The 25,878-nt window shown below is 31.6% G+C and overlaps 1 protein-coding gene across 1 annotated transcript in view; it reads left to right on the forward strand.

Moving 5' to 3' along the window:
- The window catches only part of LOC106471935 (5'-3' exoribonuclease 1-like), a gene marked incomplete at its 3' end in the record, with an annotated part of 68,154 nt that overhangs the window by 7,104 nt on the left and 35,172 nt on the right, over positions 1 to 25,878 (forward strand). The window contains exons 3-6 of the mRNA XM_013932558.2: positions 10,431 to 10,540; positions 16,862 to 16,972; positions 21,670 to 21,755; positions 25,128 to 25,215. Coding sequence (XP_013788012.2) covers positions 10,431 to 10,540; positions 16,862 to 16,972; positions 21,670 to 21,755; positions 25,128 to 25,215 — 395 coding nt within the window. The remainder of the gene's footprint in view (positions 1 to 10,430; positions 10,541 to 16,861; positions 16,973 to 21,669; positions 21,756 to 25,127; positions 25,216 to 25,878) is intronic.

Raw genomic sequence — 25,878 nt, forward strand, 5'->3', positions numbered from 1 at the left:
ACTTTTGATAAATTTAGTTTTTTGCATTATAATCTTTAATATTTTGGAAAATTATATTAGGAAATGGTATTTATAAGAAATGATTACGATATTTATATTTGTTCCAGATTTGAACTTATTACTTTTTTGTTTTAGTAGATTCTATCATCCATAAAATGCAAATTTTATCTAATTTTAATTTTTTAATAATCACATACTTTCCTTATGGTTTCAAGTAATATACAAGACCCAAAATAATATTTCCAAGTAAACCTAAACAATAAATGAGTATTTTTAATTTTAACTAGGATTTCATGTTTATATATGTACATAAAAAAACATTTTAATTTTTTTCATAAATGTATTTTTATTTCAAGTTTATGTTTATGTTTCATTGCAGCTGTACTTTTATTTATTGTGCCGAATAAATTTTGAGGTTAGCAGCGTGAAATTTTTACATTTGCCGTAAAGTATCATGCCTGTTGGTGGTCACTCTTGTTCAGTCTAGCGCAGGCGCATTTCAACATTGCAGTAGATATGATAGTAAGAAAGCTTTTTGGCACTTGAATATCATTTCTTTGAACTTTCAAACAAGTTTATTTCAGCATATGTCCTTGTATGTTGTTTCACTATTCAGACAAACTAATTGCCACTACTAGCGATGTATGTAATAATTTAAAGTACAGGTGGTTTGAAAAACACCACCTGACCCTAGTTGATACATCCTGTTAGAAAAGATTACCATATGATGCAGACACCATAAACTACAAAGAAAATTACTTTACAGCACTTAAAATATTAGTTCTGGTCACACTCCTCTCATTATAGGCAAGATTTATGTTGGAATTAAAAACTTAAGCTCTTCAGTGTATTGAGACCCCAACTTTGAGAATGTCGTAGCTTTCCCTGTATTATTGAGATGAATGTATTTAGTCTGTTTCACAACCATCATATGGGTTTTATTGTTGTCACTTGTACACCGAGTTTGAAACCATTTGCAAAATATCAGAATAAACTTTATATATATCAGTTAGACTGTTTTAATTCTAAAGCAACAATAACAGAAGTGTGGGTCTTACTACAAAGTAAACATAGTAAGAAGGAAAATAGAAAATTCTTATGTGGCACTAGTAATATTACGTACAAATCACACAAGTTTATCATACTAAATACTGAATCTTATTATTATTATTATGAAATAAATATAAAATTATGCTAAATTATTGAACTTAAAACTACTAATTTAAATGCAAAAGAATATAAAAAATCACAAACTCTTTCAGTTCAAAGTGCTAAGCCTATTTCACGTAAAGACCTTGCACTCGCCACTCAATAGCTCTTAACCCTAACAATTGTGGATCAACTTCTTTCCTAAAAAATATATCTATTTTGAGTTAATTTAGAAAAATCACAAACTCTTTCAGTTCAAAGTGCTAAGCCTATTTCACGTAAAGACTTTGCACTCACCACTCGATAGCTCTTAACCCTAAAAATTGTGGATCAACTTCTTTCCAAAAAATGTATCTATTTTGAGTTACTTTTTCAATATAATGATTAATATAAATAGATATACGATACAGCATGACATAAACTACTATAGAAAAATAATAAAAGTCGCATACATCCCATGCAGTTTTTTTCTAGAAGTACGTTTTCTAAGGGTTATAAAAAAAAGTACTATTGACCAATACTAAATACAACCTCTACATAAAACGGCAGTTACTATAATAAGCCCCACCCACATTCATACTGTAAAATTCAGAGAACAACGTTTTGTCACATGTTTTACTTATCATTCTATGATTTGTCAAACGTGAAATACAGCAATTGGAATAATATGGTACTGAAATTGACACCTTCAACTAGGATTGGCTAAACGTTTTACAACTGAGGTTTAACATGCCCAGACGCTGTTTTATGAAGAAAACAGACTAGAAAAAGGTTTAGATACCAATCTTAGATGGCAGGACCAGAACTGAAGTGCAAGGAAAAATTTAAAAAACATTTTGAAAAACAAATGTTCTTCTTAGAGGGCACTTATTTATAGCCTCCAATGTATTTTGGGAATTTTTTTATTAGATTTCTCCTTAAACTTCATTAAATAATACAATTTTGTACAAACAATTGAATGTTATGTTACTATTTACAAAAATAAAATCTGAAATCCAATAAAAGATAAGTTCTCTATAATTTTTTCAATTCACAAATGTGATTTTGCCCTCACGATAAGACAAAATGGCCATGGCAGGTAACGGTTAAACTAGTATTAGTAAAGACCAAAATATATTATGTATGAGCTTCAACTTCATGCAGATAAGATTTTATTTTCAGACAACAGTTTACATCTTTTAATCGGGAAATTAAAAAATATGATCATATCTTAGGTTAATAATCTTTGTAAGAATTACATGGATTAGTCTCTAATCATCAAACCTGGCACAACATACTCATATTATATGGTAAAATGTCAGTTTTTCACTGATTTTAGAGTCCTTTGAAAAACCTTAAAGTATTTTACTTCCCAAAGTGCTGTATTTTAGTTAAAAAATTTTTATTGTTATATAAGTAAACAACAATGACAAAATTAATAAATTGTCCATATACATTGATTTTTTTATCTTCTCAGGATCTTTATAATTGCTTAATTAAAAACATATTGTTGTTGTTCATGTAATTATTATTAAAAGGACTAGCAGAAATACCCTCCCTCTGGGCAGGTACAACTTCTAGTTCCTAAGGAAGGCTATTGGGCCTGTGGCCAAAAGACAGGTCTGTGGCCATTTCTGGAATTATCTGACAGTTCTACAACAATGTACTCATAGTTGACATTCATTAATGTTCACCATCCATGAGAAAAAGGATTTTATTGAAATTTTAGTTTAAAAAATGAACAACCATCACAGCATTACATCATGGAGTGGATTTTATTGAAGTATTTCTTTGTAGATGCAGTTATCAATAAAAGTGCCTTGCTTTTATCTCTTACAACAATCATGAGATTTTTACTAAAGAAAAACAAATAATTTTTTAAGTTTGTTTTTTGATTGTTTTATATTTGAAACTTATTTTTTTTTTAAATTTTATTGGTTAAATCTGAAACATATCATTTTTGTGGAATTTCAATTGTTTTATTTATTGCTCAGCTATAAAAACACTGCTTAGTTATAAAAATATTACCCAGTTATAATTGGTGATGATTGGTGGGGTAGTTTCCGAGGTCTGAGTTTTAGTCGAATACATTGCAAGCTCCATTATAATAAGATTGTTATCAATTACTCCTTAAGCATTGTACATTCAGTCTTGTGATTGCTGTATTGGAACTAATTATTATATCAGTTTCTAAATTGCCTTATTTTATAAGAACTGTGTATCAGAAATGTTATTTCTATTACAATATCTTACCTCCTATCACAGAAAGCTTTTTCAATTTATACTACCCTCTGTAAGTGCAAATTTTTGCCTTGACACTACTAATTATATCTGCATACTAAGATGCAAATGATCATGCAGCAACCTTCCATCAATTGGAGTGCGACATTACCCCTATCATAACTAGTGCCCTCTAATCTTGCAGCTGTTATCCACTTCATGATTGGCAGTCTTATTGAATAGACATAGTTTTTTCAATTTAATCTACCGTCTATTAGTGCAAATTTTTGCCTTGATAATCCACTTATATCTACGTACTAACATGCAAATAATCATGCAGCAACCTTCCACCAATAGGAGTGCGACACTACCCCTATCATAACTATTTTTAGTTCCTTCTCACCTCATGGTTTTCCTTTAGATGCTTTCTCAAGGAAGATCATTTTCTCACTGGCTTTCCACCTATTCAGTTTGGGATTCTAGCTTTTCATGTGAGAAGGTAAAATATTTTATCGGATGTTAACATTTTTTTAAACTGAAAATGTATTTCTGATAGATACTTACGTCATCTCACATTTCCCACTCTTCCTCCCCACTTCTGGTGTGATATGACCAATCTTGAAGTGGTTAACAGCTGCAAGATTAGTGAGAGCACTAGTTACGATAGGGTTAATGTTGCATTCCTATTGTGGAGGGTTGCTGCCTGATCATTTACATCTTAGTATGCAGATATAATTAGTAGTGTCAAGGCTAATGGTGATCTACAATTTGTGTCAATAGAGGGCAGTATAAATCAAGAAAGCTTTTTGTGAAAAGAGGTAAGTGTCTATTAGAAATACATTTTCATATTAAGAAAATGTTAACTTTTGGATAAGGGTAATTAAAATGAAATGTGCTCACCTCATGGTTGTCATTATTAAGGCAGCATATACCCTTTACGTAGTGTTGTCTAGGTTTTGTTTTTTTTATCAGAAAAATATTTTCATACTATGTTTGTTGTAAGAAAATATAATGAAATAGGTACAAAGACATATTCTGGCACATGTTTTGTAACATTACCACTGTGGCTAATTTGCATATTGTAAAAATAAAGAAATACAAAAGAAATGTCTTATGTTCCTGATAACTTCTACAAACATTCTCCTAAAAATGGGTCCAGACTTTGATGGGATGTGAAGAATTAGTCTGAATCAAGGAAAGCTCTGAAAATTAATTCAAGGTCAAATTATGACACTAATGAGTATGCCTTAAGTAGGACATATGTTACAGTGACTCATTAATGGTCATTTAATAAAAATGAAACCTCTTGTCAATTTTAACTAAGTAAACACTATAGATACACTAATAATGCATGTTTATGCCAATTGTGAAGTCTATAGCATCAACAGATCTGAAGTTACGAGTTAAAAACCACTTTGAGAATGTCAATTTTTAGATTTTGAAAAAAACGTGTTGAAAATTTTATGCAAAATTGTCACTTTAAGGGTTTTGATCTAGTTGAGAAAGGTATGCCACATCCAGCAAATTGTGTAACTTATACCCTTAATATGTTTCTGTGTGTTAATAAGCTCCTGGAGGATAAGTTTCACCCTCCTTGTCTTTCTTGGACTCCCCAAATCCCATTTTTGATCTTTCTTATCTGTTGCTGTCTTACTCCTTTCATGGGAGCTCTGTTTTGTGCTTTAGATAACCTCTTCTTGTCTTCATTAGCAAAGAATTTGTTGATGAAACTTCTGTCACTGATGTTATTCCTACCGAGACGTGTCTACTTATGGTCACGGGTCAAAGGCCATGTCATCATGCTTGTAGACTCACATTCAAAATTTTATTGAACTACTATTTTATTAATGTATGTCAATAAATTTGGTATCAAATTGTACATTATAATTCAAATTTTAGTATTATATGTTAGTTAGTTTCTTAATTAAAATGTAAATATTAAAAAAAATCCTAAATATAAATTTTTGTATGTCACATGGTATGTTGAATGCACCATTGGTTCAAATTAGATGTTTGTGATGTCCAAATACAAAGTCTCTAGTTTTTTTATGAATTAGATACTAAAATTATCAATATTGACTAGCTAGGATATAAGATAAGAACCTCCTATCATTTCTATTTTCTGAGATGTTAATATATTTATTGAATCAACCAAGGTGGCCCTGCCTACCTCTTCCATTTTTGAAAATGCTTGCTTATGTACACCTACTTTGCCCAATGACATTTGTATAGCCAGTCAAAAGCTCCCCACTAATGGTTTTCTCAGCCTCAGCAAAATATTTGCATGAGAACTTTCTTTTCATGCTAGATTCCAAGCAGTAAGATAAGACATTAGTGAGTAAAAAAAAAATCATATTTTTTTAGACCTAAATGCAGCTGTTACTAAGCTTTATAAATTATAGTGGAATTCTGTGGTATTGATATAGTAATTTATGATTTTTTGTTATTTCAACATGCATATATAAAATGTGAAAAAAAAATTTATTTTACATCCTCCACATGTGAAATTTGAGTAAAATGTTTGTAACTAGGAGAGATAATTGTTTTTTATACTTCTTTATTTACTGATTTATGTTTTAATATCTGAAATTTAAGAACTTCTTTGTAAATAGTAACAATGCTTATTATGTCAGATATAAAAGACTTTTTAGTGTAGGTAGTATTATTAATTAATTAATTTTGTGTTTGTAATTCACTGATGTTGAGGTGATCAAACGTTGTATTTGCAATCCATTGATGTCAAGGCTATGGAGATTTTTAGAAACCCTAAGTGATAGATGTATAATTAATGGTGTCCAGATGAGTGTAACAGGATGAAAAATAAAGTCAGGGGAAAGAGAAGATCAGTCAGAAAAACGTTAACTGTTGTGGGAGTGAAAGGTCTAATGGTTGATATATTAGAGTGAAATTAACAATTTTAAACAAGATAAAGAGAATAAGTTGTCCTGTCAAAGGGTGTCCTAAAATAATTGAACTTGCCTCAGTGGACTTTGACAAAAGGCAGACGACTATTGGAAGTACGAAAGCATATGATTATTGGAAGTACAGGATACAATTGCGGTAACTCAACCACAACATAAGTGAACTATAAACGAATGTTATTGTGATAGCAATAGAGAAAAAAATAGTTTAAATTGTCAACTGAATTCTAAAGCAATTGAACAGTCCTAAGTGGACTTTTGACAAGAAGAAAACTGTATAGTGTTTAAGATACAAGTATAATTTCCATAGTTTAAAGAATTTTGTACATATGTTCAACTTGTTTCTCATATATATATATATACATATATTATTTCAAAAACAAGTGAAGTGCGTGCTCTTTGTTTATTGTCAAATTTATTGCCAACAAGTCATAGACACCTACTGTAGAAGAATCCTTAGCCGAACACACCCATAAACTTGAATTACTACATACAACTAAAAAGTTAAGTTCCTGACAATACATATGTAATGTATTATAACTGAAATGTGACTGTATTTTACAAAATACTGGTCCACTAGAAGCCAAGATAGGTAGGTCACTTTGTAAAGGCCAGTCTTATATTCTTGGATATGGTAACCTGAGTGCATCATTGCAACTTTTGTAATGCTAGTCAGGCACGGCTAAAAGGACAATAAAATAAAAATAATAAATATATATATATAGATGTATAATGTTATGAGATTTAAGCTATTTTGCCTAAACATTTGTGTTTTCGTGTTACAATTTGTAGTTACTCTAGAGAAAAAAAAAAGCATAATTTATATCTCTTTCCTAATTTTTTATGGTGGTTATGAGGTTGGTCAAATCAACCAAATCAAATAGTGAAACTAACAGATAGAATATTAAGTTTTTTAAAAACATTTGATAATTATCTAGAGGTTATAAAGATTTCAGAAGTGAAATTTGAAAAGTTTCTGACGCATAAAGTATTTTTATTTTGAAAATCAAAATCACTTTTGCATGTTGGATAGTCAACATTCAAAAAGAAAAATGCATGACAAAAACATTACTTAAAAAATTTTGAAACTTAGTACAAAAATCTGATATTTTGTTTACAAAAGCCTTGTAATGCTTACTAATAATCTGCAAAGTTTTGTGAAGATGCGCTTACTGTATTAATCGTATCACCATGGGTCATGGGTCAAAGGCCATATGATTGTTTGTTGACTTGCATTCCAAATTTTATTGAACTACTATTTTATGAATTTATGTCAATAAGTTTGGTATCAAGCTGTAGATTATAATCCAAATTTTAGTGGTATACATTATTTGATTTGTTAATTTAAAAGTAAATATTAAAAAAAACACACCTACACATCGCTTTTTGTGTGTCATGTGGTATGTCAAATCAACCAAACCTGCATATAGATACAATAGAGAAAATAATAGACAGTCCATGGGACCAAGCCTGTAGTGAGAGAGTTAAGCAGCTTGAGTACCTTCTTCCTTGACTGCATTCCATCATTAAAAGTACCAACAGCATTAGTAGCAGCCCATCTTGTACGTTTTGCAGTGACAAAGATGTTCTTGGGGCAACAATTCCATATTACATGGTGTAGGGACTCTAGCATTCTGAATGATGCAATCTAAGCATTTTGTCAGGATCTCATTCTAGATAATCTTTCATAGATGGTCTTGATGGCTTTCATTATATTCTCTGGCATGGAATGTTTATGTGAATATTCTGAGTTGGTGGCCATAGCTTTTTGGAATTTACACCAAGAATCTTCATAAGTGATGCTGAGGTTTGATATTGGTTGACATTTTATGGTACCAAGTTGCCCAAATTGCATTCCACTCTCCCATACCACTTCTGGAGACTATCAATAACCTTATCAGTGAATCTGCCAGCACCCCCTATTCTCTTACCATTGCTGAGCTTTTTACCTTTCATATCTTTTTTCAGATTTTGCAAAGCTGTTCATGGCCTTTTCTGAACATGCCCCCCACACAAATTTTTATCTCTACAATTCTGTCTCCATATGATCTTGACTCCTTCACTGTATGGAAGAATTTACAATTGCCATTGCTGATTTACCTTGAGTATCTGAGGTCTCTTTCTTTCTCAGATCTTTGAAATCTCCTCACTATACCTACTGGTTCCATTAAAGATGTGGAACTGTCCTCTTTCTCTTTTGCAGCCCTGTTATTGTTTGAAGAGCAGTTATGACAGTACCTACTAAGTGGTTCATAGTCAAGACTTTCCCAGATTCACTTGAAAGAACAGTGACAACACCATGTAAGGAAGAATAACCCTGTTTCTGCCAGGTACCATCACACATCTCAATCTCAAATGATTCAGTAACTTTGGCATCTTTCTTTTTGCAAGTGTTCAGCAGCTTTTTTCATGCTTTGACTAGCAACTGCTTCAGTAGCATTCACAACAGATGTTAAATGCTTGATCCAAGACTTCTGAGTTCTTGGTGGGTTCATGTTCATAATACAACAAAATAATTCTTTGGCAGTTCTACCTTTCCAATGCATGACATAGTATACATAATTTGCTTGTTAGTAGCAAACGAGTTCTTTCCCATTTCTTTTACTTGTAAGCCAAACTTTATCATTATGTTCAGTTCATTCCTTTGCACACAAAGTTTAGAGTAGCAGCAAGTCCACTTCTATCAATAATTTCTAAGCTCAACTTTTACCCACATGAACAGTGGCAAAATTCACTCGTTACTTTTGACAGAATGTTCATATCAACAAACATATTACCACTTTGGATACAATATTGTGTAATATTTTCTTTTCTTTGATGGGGTATATTCAGAAGCATACAAATGTCCACATTTTCTCTTAGAAGCACTTTGCACTATGGAATCTTGTCAGAAGCTGAAGTTGCAGAACTTGTACCTGCACTATGAGTACTAACAACTTGTGGCAACTCAAGTGGTTCACTTGTACCTGCACTATGAGTACTAACAACTTGTGGCAACTCAAGTGGTTCACTTGTACTGTTAATAAGCTTACCAGTCTTCTCTTCACTCGTTTGTTTATTTCTGGTAAACCTTTTACCATGAAACTTCCTCTTCTTTGGTTTATGAGGACCATGCTTTCTGTCCATCCTGAAATATTCAGGATTTACTACAGGAATAAACACTTTTGATGACAAGTTAGACTATTGGAATTAGTAAAAGCACTTTCTTTCTTCAACACATGGAGTTTGACCTTTGTGATTGACTCATCAATGAAAGGTTATTGGTGTAGTCTATTACTTCAAAGAATGCAGCATTTTGATGAGTAAGAGGAATTAAGACAAATTGGCTAAAAGTGCTTCAAAACAAGAAGAAAAACATCTTTGGATCACATTGCCATGGAAATGGAATGTAAATGAAGGCATTTAAATGCAAAACCTTTTATTTTTCATACTTTTTAAGGGTTTTTAGTTTAGCTAAGATTTTTTTTGCACTGGACTTTGAAAGTATAAAGGGGTTAAGGATTCAAAATGTGCAAAAAATAAATTATAATATTTTTGACCTTTAAATGGTATATGCAACCTTAATGGTAGTAAAATAAACATTTATGCAATGTTTTGTATTAATGTGGGAATAATGTTGATTCATTTAGGAAAAAAAGGCATTTGACAAATCATATTAGCATATTTTTCAACCTTTGAAATATGATTAGAAACATAGATTAATGAAATACATTTTTCAAAAATGAATACATATATCATCCATAGATAGTAAAACTATCTGAAATATAATTTTATTATAAGCACATATTATGTATGTGTGTATGTGTATATCTACACATATAACAACTTGGACGGTATATTGCATTGAATTAACTTACAGTTGAATAACTTATTTTCACTTTCAGTTAACTTATAAAGATATTGTGCTACTTTTTAAATATGTTTGTATTTCAAAAGGTGGTTTCAGTTACATATCATGCTACACATAATTTTCAGTGGAACTTGATGTAAAAGTTTTTGACTAGAATAAATCAAGTGTAAGGATAGTAAGTTTCATGTTTAACTTTGATAAGCCACATGGTAAAGTGTTAATAGTCAACTAGTGGTATACTGGTTTTTAAAAATGGTAAATTTGTAGGTTATTTTTTTGGTTTTTATACTGATCTATATTAAATTTTTTAGGAACAGAGTTTATGGTAAAGCTCCAGAAACAACTGAAGTATTTTGTCAGTATGAAGATTTCCACTGATAAGAGGTGGCAAGGGATCCGTGTATATCTCTCTGGTCATGAGGTGGGAAAAACTTGAACATTATATGTTTACTTGAAGTTTGAGCCCTTGTAAATTCTCATTGTTAATGCTTTTGCAATTATAAACATCATGTATTTGGTTCTTTCATTATTAAGTAATTTATGTGTATCCTGATTATTATCTTTAGAAGAAAATAACTACAAAATGTATCTGAAAAAAATATTTAGCCATTTGAAGCACTGTAAATAATAATTCAGTGTAAAATTGTTTATAATTTTTAGACTGCCTTTTTATCCAAATGATGTCAATGATTTTGGAAATAGTAGAAATTTAATTCATGTAAGTTCTGTGGAATTGAACATTGCTGCTAAAGCTTCATCTCTAATGAGCAAATATGTGAAGGTTTAGTTTTAACCTCCTTACAAGTTCAAAGACCTTGATACAGTAATTAAGAAATGAAAGGTGTGTGAAAATTGTAAAAAGAATTTAACTAGGTTACCAATAAGATTACATTTATAAAATGTTTCATTAAGAACCAGCAGGGTGGTGAGAATGGTGAGCTCTAGAAATGAAAGAAACTGACCTAATGAATAAATAATGTAATATCCAGTTTTGTTGGCAGTTTTTTATTTTGTCATAGTTAGTCGTATGGTTTAAAAGTTGGTTTAAGAAAAAAACTGTTTGATATGAGATGATATAAAAGTAATATATAAAGTTGAAGTTAAAGCAGGGATGCCAACTAGTTGGATGACTGATTATGAAATTAATCTTTAAAATATGACAGTGTTGTGTATATATATAAAAAAAGAGTACAGTTTTTATTAATTATTCATTTCGAGTTGGAAATTTTTTGTAATATAATTTTTTGAACACTAACATTTTTAGTTTGCTTTTGTACAGGGTGTCCCAGAAGTCTGGACCCATATGGAAAAATACGCAATTTATTCTTAATTTATTTATTATTCAAATTGCATGTCATTAACAGCCATACACATATCAGTTCTTGGTATCTGTGCCATCAGGGTCTTTTCTTTCCTGAAATATGTACAACTGACATTAGAAATGTGTTTGTTTTAAGAATATAACATTTACTTTCCATATAGGCCCAGACTTCCGGTACACCCTTTAGATTATAGCTTTACAGATAGATTATAGATAGATATCTTTTAGAGGAATAATTTGCAAAAAAAAACTTCTTAAGTTCTTTAAACAGTATTGAATTGTATCAAAACAGCCAGTGGCATTTCAGATAATATAGCTAACTATATCAGGTACAGTTTTTATTCAAAAGCCTGACAAGCTAGTATGGTTATTAAGATTTTTATTCCTTAAATTAACATTAATAATGACAGTGACTCAGATATGCCTCCTGTTTTAAGAAAGAAACCTAAGTGATATCCAAGCAAACAAAAGTTTATTACAGAATATAATGTAGAGTTCTTAGTAATTACAAAATCAAATAAATCAGAATACCATGTCTATTGCCAATCATGCTAGGTAGAGTTTAAGGTTTCTGATGGAAGTAGAGATATTCTTATGGAACACAAAAACTGGAGACCATATTACTAATGCAAGAACTGTACCTTCATCAAAGACAGTAATGTGTCTTTTTATTTTTGTTTTAACCAAGATATAGAGATCTTAACCATACAAACAATATAAACAATTGTGAAGCTAAAATCCGAACAACAAAAGTTAGTTAGTAGAGAGTAATTAAATCAGATGAGTTCTGGTCTTTCTGAATAATGACTTTTTGATATGATTGTATTAGGGATTCATTAATAGATGCTGTTCTTAACAGTGTAAGATATGCCTTTTATCTTAGCATGAGGCATAATACTTGGATGTGTACTTTAATGTAAAAAGTAAATTGGAATAATTAAATAAATAAATATATATATTTCAATCCTTAAGAAATACTAACTGTCTACTTAAATGATATTGTAAAACCTGTACAACAAAATTTAATCATGCAAATTTATGTTGCTTATTTCTGGCTTGAAATGAGGATTTTATATTGTAAGAAAAAACTTTATAGTATATGAAGTAGCATAACTTCAATGGATATTTTTAATATGTTAAACAGTTATTTTTTCCCATGTTTATAAGAGAAAATGTTTTTTCTTTTTTTAAAAATAACAGAATGCTTATATTTGGTATAGAGACTTTGAGCTGTGTACGTATCAGTGGTTAGCATGTTGGACTGTGATTCCGAAACGGCATCATCTCTTCTCACCCAAAGCTATCTTGACCTTGGTTTGCCCTCTAAGCATTGCTAAAAGTTTTATCATTAGCAGCACACCAGTCTTTTATATCCCTTCATTTTAGCACGATTTCAAAATGTACTGATCATGTGATTACCCTCCACCAATCATACTGTGCCATCTCCCTTTATGTCCCTCTACTATTCTAGCACAATCCTCACTTTCTCGATTGCATTTTAGTATATAGACGTGTGTATTAATTTGCTCTCCATGTGACTACAAAAATTTGGTTGTGCTTGATCACTAATTTATATCAGTTTCAACTTGAAGTTTTGACTTCTTGTGTTTGATTTCCATTGTTTTTACTTGTTTGTTTTATAAATATTTCTGTTTTCCAAATTCTGATTTGTTCATATGAATTCAAGATTTAATATGGCAGATGGTGAATTTCCCTTGATAGTAGAATCCCTAGGTTGCAGGGTTGAGGATATTTGCTGGGGAAGCACAAGCTTTAGTTCGCGGAGAGTTTGTGTCTTATATTCGATCAATGATTTCTTCTTTCATGTTACAATTTTTTGAGAGGAAGGGTATAACTACTGAGTGGAAATTTCTTTGTATGGCACTTTCCACCTGTTATCATACCTCTAGGTAATCTGCTGGGTTAAGTATTGTTCTTTTTCCCAGGAGATCTGTTGTAAATTGTTCAGTGTGTATTCCTCACTCCCAGTTGGTATACCCATGTTTAGTGAGTTTATGTGAGCTTGTGTGGATGGACCTAATTTTCACACTCGATGATTTAGGTTTTTCATGTTTCTCTGCTTAGTATTTGGTCAGTTAGATTTTTATAATTTTTTTACCATGTAAGTTACTTTAGATTATCTTTGCATTTAGAGATTGGTTATTACTTTATTTTGTTTAATTTTTGGTACATGTGTGGGTTTTGCATGTTAGTTACTGTGTGGTTAATTGTAACTCTGGCCAATTTTGTGGGTGTGTTGGTTTGTTATTTATATATTTTTTTATGTTAATTAGTTTGCAAGTTACTTTTCCTTTACTACTAGTCACATCTAATTGGGGATTATATTTTAGTCAACATTTGTTATTGTTAACTGGGTTCCTTTTAATTCTCATGTTCTTCAGGGTAAGTTTTACTTTCATGTCCATAGACTTATTGGCTCTTTGAGTGGACTTATAAGTTTGATATTTATGGGTGTATTAGCTTCTTAGTTCCTTTAATGGTTTTGTATTTTAGGTGTTGCTTATTGTTTTAATTTTTAGGTCGAATTTCATAGTTTTGCAGGCTTGTTATTTTTATGTACTTTGTAGACTACAAATTTTTAGGTTTTGTTAGTTCATTGTAATGAATACTTTCTCTATGGTATTTAGTTTGTGTGTCTTTTTGGCTACACTTTTTGATAGTTCCATGGGTTCTATCTGAAGGTTTCTGCCTTTAGTTCTGCTCCCAGATCTCCTTCCCTCTTCCTCAGGATCATACCTCGTCCAGTCATTTTGGTGAGTCTGTTCCAGATCTCCTACACTAAAGAGCTATCAAATGGGTGGTGCCCGATCAATCAGGATTTTACTTCCATCTGTAGGAGATTGGAGGCACATTGTAGATTTGTCCCAGCTGTATACCTATCTGGGGGCCTCTTGCTTCACCATGGAGACCTACCTCTCACTTTGGTGTTTTTTTTTTCCACAGGACTTTGGATGACCAAGTTTGTTGTGATGGCTGCCTCTTTTCATAATCCAATTGTCCCACTGTCATTTCGTTTTCTTCGTTTTGTCCACAAGGGTTTTGTCTTCTAGCTTCGGGCTCTGTCATTTGGTCCTTCTTCAGCTTCACATGTATTTTGTCAAGTGGCACACACTTTTGCTCACCATCTTCACTAGTTGGGTCTTTAGACTGAACATCACATGAATGACTGGCTACTGCTCACCTCTTCCTATGCCCAGGCAGTTACTTATACCTGCTTACCTCTTTGAGAAGCTGCTTGGGTAGGGTTTCACATCAAGTTGTAGAAGTCCTTTATTACTCCCATGCAGTTTCTTATTCATCTGGGGGTTCTCTTCAATTCCCATCTAAGTCGCAACCAGCCATGTCCACTTCGGCTTTGAGTTTTGGAGTGGGTAGTCACAAAGGCCCTACCATCTCCTTCTCTCTTTGCCTCGGAGGTTCTGTCTCTTTTGGAGATGTGAACTTCCTTGGAAGGTCTCATTCCCTTGGGTCATGCGCACATGCATTCCCTTCAATGAATGCTTCTCACCAATGATCCCTTGAACCATCCCATTTCCCTTCCACCTGGGATCAGGGCCAACATTGCTTGGTGGTTCAACAGAGATTTGACCAAGGTAGGGGTTCCCATTCCTCTGCCTTTTCTCTAGTCTCATCTGTTCACAGATGATTCCTTGATGGGTTGGAGGACTTTCCTCACTTCATAAAATATTTTGGGTCAGTGATCAGTCAAGGGGGCCACTTTTGATTTCAACATCACAGAACCTTTGGCAGTTCATCAGGCTCTCTATCATTTATTCCCACTCGTGTAGGGGTGGGTGGTTATGATTCATTCTGACAATTCCACTCTCACCAAGCAAAGGGGAACCAAGATCTCTGTGTTTTCAGACTCTGGATCTTCTCTACTAGGCTAACGACCATGACATGATGGTTCTGGTATATTATGTTCCCAGAATTATGAACCTTGTGGGCGATCACTTATACTATCCTAACCAGGTTCTCTCGCTTTTATAGTGGTTGCTTCATCCTCAGGTATTTTAGTGGGTGTGTTCCCAACCGGGAACACTGCACATAGATGCATTTGCCACTCACTGGAATGCCAAACTTCCTTTCTTTTGGTTACCAGTTCCTCACCCCTCAGCTCTGGGGGTAGGAGCTTTCAGTAAAGATTGGATGTGTCTTCATCTATATGTCTACCCTCCAATGAAATTCCTCTCCAGAGTCATTTCCCTTATCCAGACCACTCCTTGTCATGTTTTGCTCGTTTCCCCATACTGGCTGGCTCAGATGTGGTTCCCTCTGCTTTGGCCCTTATGGGAACAATAGCCCCTTACATCTGTCCTGATAACTCCTCTGTCAACTATGTTTAGACATATTTCATCTCAGTGTCACCAACTCCGTCTTCATGTTTGGCTTTGTCTTGTCCCTTGCCTCAGCTCAGGGACTCACCACTCATGTAAAGTCTTTTCTTGCCCATACCATTCACCTTTCCTCCAGGCTTTGGTCCATTCACATGGGCTTCCAACCATCCCGTCCTTCTGTTCCTCACCTCTCCCAATTCTTCCCCTGGTTGTTTTATCAGGGTTTGTCCATTTCAACTGTTTGTTTGTTATAAGGCTGCTCTGTTGAACACCTTCCATTCTCTCACTTTCAGAAAGCCTTCTTCTTCCCAGTTATTTCCTTCCTTTTCTATTCCTTTCATCTGGTCTCTCCACCTTGTCTCTTTGTTCTACCAGATTGGGATCCCAATGTTGTCCATCACTCTCTGTCTGGTTCTTCCATTGAACCTATTGCAATGTGTTCCTTGTACCATCTTTTCCTTAAGATTTATTTCTTCCTCCTCTTGGCATGTGGTCATTGTCATTTCTATATTTATGCTCTAATGTTCCCCACATCCTTTACCATTCCTCATATGTTATTGGGCCTTCCTTCCTAGGACATCGGCTATCAGGGAAGGTTGTTTAGCTTTTTCTCCTATTTCCTCCCCTTTCAGTTCCCACCTGTACTCCCATTCAGACCTGAATTGACTACTCTGCTCAATTCATTCCCTGCTATGTTATGTGGCTTGTACTGCCTCCTTTCATGGTTCTAATACCAATCTATTTGTTCCATGGAATTCCTTTGTTTCCTGTGATCTATCACCTATTAAGCTAACTGGTTAGGTTCGTCAACTTATAAAACAGGTGCATTCTGACTTATCCATGGAAGGTCACTGTCTACATAATGTTTCTTTGCACCAACTTCATCACCTCACTATGTCTTCAAAATTATGGACAGTTAACACAGATAGCTCTCAAGTACCTTTGCAGAAAATTAAAAAACTATAAATATTTTATAAGTTGTTTTGTAGTAATATAAAACTAATTTTAGTCATATTTGTTTATTATATGTATTTTTCTGTGTTAGTTATTCTCATATTTCTAGACCCCAGGAGAAGGAGAACACAAGATTATGGACTTCATAAGATATGAAAAGTCTCAACCAGGATATGATGCTAATACAAGACATTGTCTTTATGGTTTAGATGCTGATTTGGTAAGAAACTTCTTCGTCATCCCTTCAGTAAAGAATTACTATTTCATTATGCAGTAAAGGTAAATGAGCAAATGAAATGTATACTTAGATAAATTATTTAGTGGCATTTTTGTTATGTTGGAAACAAATGATAATCACCTTAAGAGAAGTGAATTTTAATAAAGGAGTTACAAAGAAATTATGCAGTGACCTGTAACAGTTTAAATATTTTTTTTTCACTTACAAGAAATGCCCCCCAAAGCTTAGAAGCTTCTGGACTTTTATCTTTGTGATTTCCAATGAGGAAGAATGGGGAGGGACTGATTCACAGTTATTGAGATCTTTGCTAAACACTTGACAGTTTCTAGCAGTATTCATGCTCAAAGGATTGAAAAAGTTTTTCTTGGAATTGTTTTCTTTTGTGTTTGTTTCTATCAGGAGAAAATTTAGTTTTTCAGATTAATCTGATGAATATAGATGATTTTCTTTTCCTTTGAGGAATAATCATTAACAGTTTTTATTCTCTTTCAAACAAAACTGTGGAGGAAATTGCTGGATATTACAATAACAACTGAGTTTTTAGACTTTGTAAAAGTACTATCATTATTGATTTTCACAATTTACATTTGTTTTTGTTAACACTTTAAACTGAATCACATAAGACACTATTATATTCAACAGTTGTAGTAAAATACTATTTATGTTTTAAACAAAGAATTTTATTATTTTTATATTTTAAAATATTTTTGGCAGTAATTATACAGGTGAAAATATTGTAATGTTTTTATCATTGTGTGGGTTTTTTTTGATCACTTGGTAAAAATAATGGAAAGTCCACTTGGTCTAGTCTACTTAACAAAAGGAAAGTATCTTCTTTCTTCAACTGAAAGCTCTACAAGATGCACAATCTATAACATAACTAACAATATTTAACCAAGTGATAGGCATATCTTCATAAACAAATAATAGTACTCACAGTTGAATTTATTCTGTGTTTTCAGTACTTTAGTACTTTGTTGAAACAGAAATTCAAAATTTATGGCACAGAACTAACTAAAATAGATTGAATAATCAATCAGCAACATACTGCTCCTACTCTAATATAGGTGGCAGTTTTAAATTTTTCAACTTCTTTTTCATACTTTCAAGAAAATTCTAGACATTCAGCTACATGCTCATCATGTGACATCAAAACTTCCTCTAACAAAGGTCTAAAATTAAAATATTAGAAACATAACCCACAACACTGCTCCCTTGAACAGTTCTGTTATGCACATACAGAAAACAATTATGATACATTTAACTTAAACTTCCATAATTAACATTAAAGCAACAACTCTTGTGTTTATTTCCTTGCTGCTACTGGAAGTCCAACTTTTTCTGTGGTAATGATTGTGTAGCATCTTTACAGATCATAGACTATGAAACTGTTTAAAGATAGTCTAATGTCACATCTAATTTTGTGTGTGAAGTCTGTTCTCAATATGCATTCATTTTGTATGTCTATTACTCACACATCATGGTGTGTAGAGAAGCTTTTCAGAGTAAGAACGTTATGACCTCTTGCTTTCACCTTGGTCTATCTTTGTGCTTCTTCTCTGGAGGCTGTTTTCCTCCTTTCATTATGAGAAAAGGTTTGACAATGGTAGCTGTAGAACCAGTGTAAATTGACATGTTGTCAACTGGTGTCTTTAACTGTATCACCACTTGTATCCTTTATTGTGTATGACATAAGATTTTAGTGTCTTACATTAAAACTTTTATTAAACTAATTATTGTTTATGTTATACCAATTAGTATAGCATAAAATCTTAGCTAATAATCCATATTTTAATAGTATATAAGTTTTAAGTTCTTAATTCTATAAGGCAATATTTAAAAAAATCTTGAATTTCCACTAGTGTGACACATTTTTCTTCTCTATTTTCTGCACTACCCTTCCAGTAACTAAAACATTAAAACTGAATTACTCCCTATAAAATCGTCATTACTCGGACAAACCATAATTTTTATAGCCTTCAATTTTGTTTGATAACTGAGCTATCAAATAGAAAATCAGACCCCTCTTGCCACAGCCACCTGTCACATCCTCTCTTTCAGGATTTTTAATAGTTCTCACTTACGTTTAATTATATAACCAATAGAAAGCCAAGATTTTAATCTATCAAATGATATATTATATTATATTGTGTTCTGAACGGATAATCATCAATTTCACTTGTTGTACAGCTTTCGTTCTCATGGGAAAGGTAAGGACTAGCTTGGATGAATTTGTAAAGGCTCTTGTCTCATAGCTAGAAAGCCAGAAAATTGTGATTGCTAGAGGAAAATGTCTACATTTTGCATGTTATTATTCTATGTTCTTTGCCTCATTATTTATTTAAATATAGATTATTTAATGCACTACTATCATTAGTATAAAAAAAAGTAGGGTTAAGTGTCATCAATAGCCTTCAACAAATAAAAATGATACTTGGGTAAGTACTTTATTTTTTTTTCATCTTTATTCTTTATTGTCCTTTGAGCTGTGTCTAACTACTATTTATGCCATTATAAGTTGCAAATCACTTAGGGAACCTGCAGCTCACATTATGCTATTGAATTGCCTTACTCACAAGATACTCCAAGCTGCTCGCATAGTGCCTCGTGAAACATTTTTATTATATTATTATTATTTATTTTACTACTCTAACCTTAACTAACCTAAAGAGATCTCTATCTTTACATTTTAGTTACTTTTATAATAATAAATAAAGAATAAACATGAAAAACAAGAAATAAAGTACTTACCTGAGTATTCGTTTTTTTTGTTGTTGTTGACTGTCGATGACTCTTTACCATACTTTTTTTTAAACTAATGGTAATAGTGCATTAAATATTTTTTATTTAATTAAATAATGCATCAAAGAACATAGAATAATAACATGCAAAATGTAGACATTTTCCTCTAGCAATCACAATGTTTCTGGCTTTCTAACTATGAGACAAGAGCCTTTACAAATTCATCCAAGCTAGTCATTACCATTTCCATGGGAAAGAAGCCTGTACTAACTGAGAAATTGATGATTATCTGTTTAGAACATAACGTCATTTGATAGATGAAAACCTTGACTTTCTATTGGTTTTAGGTAATATATAATTAAACATGTGAGAGAACTATTAACAAATCCTGAAAGGGAGGATGTGACAGGTGGGTATGGAAAGAGGAGTCTGATTTTTTACTTGATGGCTGTGTAACCAAACAAAATTGAAGGTTATAAAAATTATGGTTTGTCTGAGCAATGGTAATTTTATAGTGAGTAATTTAGGTTTAATTTCTTAGTTACTGGAGGGGTGGTGGATAAAATTGAGAAGAGAAGATACCTAGAAAAAAAGTGTCACATGTGTCACACTAGGGGAATTCAAGATTTTTTAAAAGATATTGCCTTATGAAATTAAGAACTTAAAGCTTATATACAATTACAATATGGATTATTAGTTAAGATTTTATGCTATACTAATTGGTATAACATAAACAAAAAGTAGTTTAATAAAATTTTGAATGTGAAACACTAAACCCTTGTGTCATGAGCAGTAAATAATACCCATGGTGATAGGGATAAATAACATTAGTCACTTATTTGGTACCTTCTGTACTTTAATGCTCCGTTCAAACAGGAACTCAAAATTGATGGCATTGAATTAGCTAACAATGATTCAGTAATCTATCAACGACTTAGTACTAATAGTCAAGTATCTCTGGAATTTTTATGTTGTTCATACTCTCTAGAAAATTCTAGTCACTATGCTATGTTCTTATCATATAATGTTAAACTATCTAGTGAAAGTGTAAAATTAACATATGAAAATACTGTATGGACACTAATACATTTGGGGATGGTAGTTCTTTACTGAATTATAGTTTTTATGGAAATTAAAAAACAAAAATATGAACTACATGTAACATTTTATGTTCAGTAATCTTGGGTATCTTTTGTTCCTCAGGTAGGACCTAAAAGTTAGTATAATATTTAGAGGATGAGTTATAACTTGCTTGTCTTGTTTTTGTAGATAATTAAACAAGTATTTCCATTCTAGGTATGTTCATGCTTTGTTAGCTTATAGTTAAGCATTCGGGTAAAAAAAAAAACAAACTATTTTTTGGTGAAATTGTCGAAATAAGAGAAGTGAAATAATGGTGAAGAAAGTACTCCATACAATGAAGTCCATGTCACTGAGATAGAAAGCATTGTATATTTAAGAGAACTACACATTATGTTTAGCATTTGAGAATTGGAAATTTTTCTCTTGTTTCACTGATAATACAATAACAAGATCTACTACCATAGTAGTAATGTAGAATGTTACATGCAATCATTTTAAACTGTAATTGGTTTTCAAATAATGGCACAGGAAAATGTGAATAATTAAGTGTTATTGTAACATGATTAGTTTTACTCTTTTTCCCAGTATAACTTTAGTTGCAAATGTTGATGACTTCAAAAACTGTTTATTTTGTATTAGTATTTTCTAATTTTGTTTAAGCTTGTTATTGATATTTTTCTAATTTTCCCAAGTGTATTCAAGTAAAAGAACACATTGCAAATGTTACTTGGGATATGCTGATAGAACTTTGTTTTTGTTGTCATCTAAAGTCACTAAGTTGAATTTTTGACATATTATTCATACAGTTATGATTTTCTTTACTATTAAGAATGTTTATTTTTTATTTTGTTCAGATCATGTTGGGTTTATGTTCCCATGAGCTACATTTTTCATTGTTAAGAGAAGAAGTCCGTTTTACTGGTAAAAAGTCACAACAAAGGTAAGAATCTGTGATACTCAAAGTTAGATTATTTCGATTGATTAAAACTATTCTAGAAAATACAGAATCTGACTATAAACTAACTATTTGTGAAGAATTTTGTATTACAAGAAACTAATAATAGGAAATCATTTCAGTGTTACATTTATTACTGCATATAGGTATGAATACCTTTAAAAAGTTTAAATAACTAGACTGTATATGGGTTTGTCATAGCCATTTTTCAGCATGTAGTTAATTGACTGAAATACTAAATATATAAATAGTTGAAGATGAAGCTGGAATAGAAAAAATTATTGCTAATACTGCTAAGCTCCATTTAATGTAACTGTGAAGTTTCAAAAGTTGTACCTTAGGCTTAACATAACATAATGTAACTAATTAGGGAAACACACAAGCAATAGACATATACAGGAGTCACAAACAAGTAATGGTAGGTATGTGGTGAATTTATTTATAGTGCAAGACATATCACACAAATTACAAATGAAAAGTAAATAAGTTGTACAATGCACTGCTATTTTTTATGTGAGCCCTTAGAGTTACACCTTATTTTCATGCTGCCATAAAATTTATCAATGTATGGACATTCTTACTGTATACATAAGCCCATACAATCTCACTAGTATTCATATCTTTACTCTATAGAGATATCATTTTTCCACATTTTCTATGTTTGAGATCATTGTCTTACTTAAAGATAAATTCCTGCCCAATGAGTTATTCCAGAATAGGTGGCATGATATATCAGAATCTACTTGTATTTGTCAAAAGTCACAATGCCATCAGTTTTTTTTTAGATCACTGACACTGTTGGCTAAGATGAAGCTCCAAGCTTGTACTGATCCATTGACTATGGTATTGTTCTTCTCTCCATCATTGAACAAACTGCCATTGATTATTGGTGAACAATTTGGTTTGTTACCTCTTCATAGCAACTGTTTTTCAAGAGATACACATCCATTGAGACCACTTCATACTAATATATATATCTTACTATTTTCAAGGTAATGCTCACAGCTGTGTATACACTAAGGACGTTGGCAATATCTGTACTTACACCTGTTTTTTGCATAAAGAACATACCCTGAAATCCTTATTTTCACCATTGCAGAGCTTTGGATTTGTACCTCAACTGCTTCTGTTATTAACTCTAAACACAGGCTTTGTCAATTTAACCAACCATGTGACCTCTTTGTACTCATTTAAAGTCTTTATAGATTTGATACTACTAACTTTTAATATAGTATGTATATCTTCACAAAATTTGGTAGTCTTTCAGTAAACGTTACAAGTCTTTTACATACCAAAAGTGATATTTTTTAATGAAGTATTTTAAATAAATTAAAAAGAGATTTGTCTATGAATATATCAAGTATTTATTTTGAATAGTCCGTGTGTAAAGTGATTTTAGTATTAAAATTAAAAATCCCAAATTTCATTTGTGTAATCTCTAAAGCCTCCTAAGTACATTTCAAATGTTTATTTTCAGTTAAACTTTATATTTTGTTTGTTATTTTATCTACCCTGACTTTATACAAGGTTGGTCAATTTGACTGAACTTGAAACCACCAAAAAAAATGTAAATAAATTTAAATTACTCTTTTTTCTTTCTAGAATGACTTCAGATTGTAACATGAAACTACATTTGTTTATCCTAAGTAGCTTTGAACTCATAACAGTATACATTTATTTATAATTAAGTTTTATTGTTTTATCACCATTTGAACATGTCTAACTACTATTTATGCCATTATAAGTTGTAAATCGCTTGTAATGGAACTTTCATTACGCTGTCAAATTACTTTACCCATCAGCTGCTCATGCATGCCTCGTGAAACATTTTTATTATATTATTATTATTTATTTTACTTAATCTAACCTTAACTACTACTAACTTTTAGCAACTTATATAATAATAAATAAAGAATAGACATGAAAAACAAGAAATAAAGTACTTACCCGAGTATTCATTTTTTTTTGTATCGATTGTCAATGACACTTAGCCCTACATTTTTTATACTAATGGTTGTAATGCACTAAATAATTGTTATTTAATTAAATTATGCACCAAAGAACAAATAATAACATGCAAAAAGCAGACATTTTCCTCTAACAATCATAATTTTTCTGGCTTTCTAACTGTGTGATAAGAGCTGTTACAGATTCATCCAAGCTAGTTGTTGTCTGTACCATGGGAACGAAGCTTGTACTACCTGAGAAATTGACAACTCTCTGTTCAGAAAACAACGTAATATAATACTTCATTTGATAGATGAAAATTTTGGCTTTCTATTGGTTAAAGATAATGTATAATTTAACGTGCGAGAGAGAACTATTAACAAATCCTGAAAGTGAGGTTGTGACAGGTGAGTGTGGCAAGAGGAGTCCGATTTTCTACTTTATGATTGTGTAACCAAACAAAATTGAAGGCTATAAAAATTATGGTTTATCTGAACAATGATGATTTTATATTGAGTAATATAGGTTTAATTCGTAGTTACTGAAGGGGTGGTGAATAAAATAGAGAAGAGAAGATGCCTAGAGAAAATGTGTCATACTAAAGGAAATTCATGATTTTTTTAAATATTGATTTATAAAATTAGATCTTAAAACTTATATACTATTAAAATATGGATTATTAGCTAAGATTTTATGCTATACTAGATGGTATAATGTAAACAAAAAGTAGCTTGATAAAATTTTGAATGTTAGTTACTAAAACATCATTACATGCACAGTAAATGATGCCTGGGCAAATAGGATTAACAGGGTCAGTTTTACATACCCTCTTTAGAGTCTTGCATACAGTTCCTATTGAAACATGAAGTATTACCACAATTTTTGCATGGAATCAAAACATTGATTTATACGTGCTTGTCATGTGGTATTTCAGTACTCGGAGCTATGGCTGGATTCACACACACTTCTACTGAATAAAGCATAATTGTGTGTACTTTCATAAACTTTATGCTGGTATGGCACATTCTGATTTCTTAGATGATAACCAATTACAATTTAATTCATGAATGTGTGTGATTTTACTCTGATTTTCATACTTTTTCTACCTTTTTTCATCACTGTTTCTAGAATTATTTCCAATACTGTATGTCTATGAAATATCTTTAAAATGTTACTTTTTTTATCTATATTAGAAAGCCCATAGTCTGTTGTTTTATGTTATATGAATGGATTTTTCATTTTTTTAGAAGTGTTAATATGTTATTTGCTTAGTTGTGTGTGAATGAATGTTAGTGATATATTAAAGCTATTTTGTGACTCGTATGTGATTCATGATTTTTATATTTCCTAATACTAAGTTAAAGGTCATCTCCTTGTCTTGTATTTATGAAGCATTTTTATCTGTTTCAGAATTTCTACACCAGAAGAAACAACTTTTCATCTCTTACATCTCTCACTTATGAGAGAGTATTTGGACTTTGAATTTTCTGCCTTAAAAGTGAGTTGTACAATTGATAAATGTATATTTATATAATGATTCACACACCTACACTAGAATTTTTTCCCATCAGTTTAACAAGCTTACTGTATATTCAGCATCATTATTCTGATGATAAATAAAAACCTAATAATCCGAGCACTTTCGAAAGATTGACCTTTCTTCTTCAGGGGCAAACTGATTTCTAGTTTGAAAGCTCTCGGGTTATAGGGTTTTTATTCATTTCTAGCCAGACTTCTTGAACCTACGTGTTTTTCTAACATCATGAATTATTCTGATAACATTAGTAATTAATTCATAGAATAATTTCTTTACATTTATTATTTTTAATGAATACATAAATAACAATTGAATTTTTTATAAAAAAATACAGGAGTTTGAAAGCCTGTAAAACAGTATGTATTAAATGATATTCTGCTATATAAAAGTACTACATTTGGTATCTGCAGGTATTATTAATCAGGTTTGCATCCCAGCCAGTGTTGTTCAGCTATGTAGACTTTTTTGCTTTCAGTCTGCATAATTTAGTGGTGGTGTGTTTCAGGCTTTATGCATGTAGTGTCTCTCAGTCATAACTGGGTTATTCTAGAACGTGTACACTTTGTATATAGAAATGTTTTATTTTGTAATTATATATATATATATATATATATAATTACAAAA

Source organism: Limulus polyphemus, unplaced genomic scaffold (assembly GCF_000517525.1).
Source record: "Limulus polyphemus unplaced genomic scaffold, Limulus_polyphemus-2.1.2 Scaffold4973, whole genome shotgun sequence".
Taxonomy (NCBI): Eukaryota; Metazoa; Arthropoda; class Merostomata; order Xiphosura; family Limulidae; genus Limulus; species Limulus polyphemus.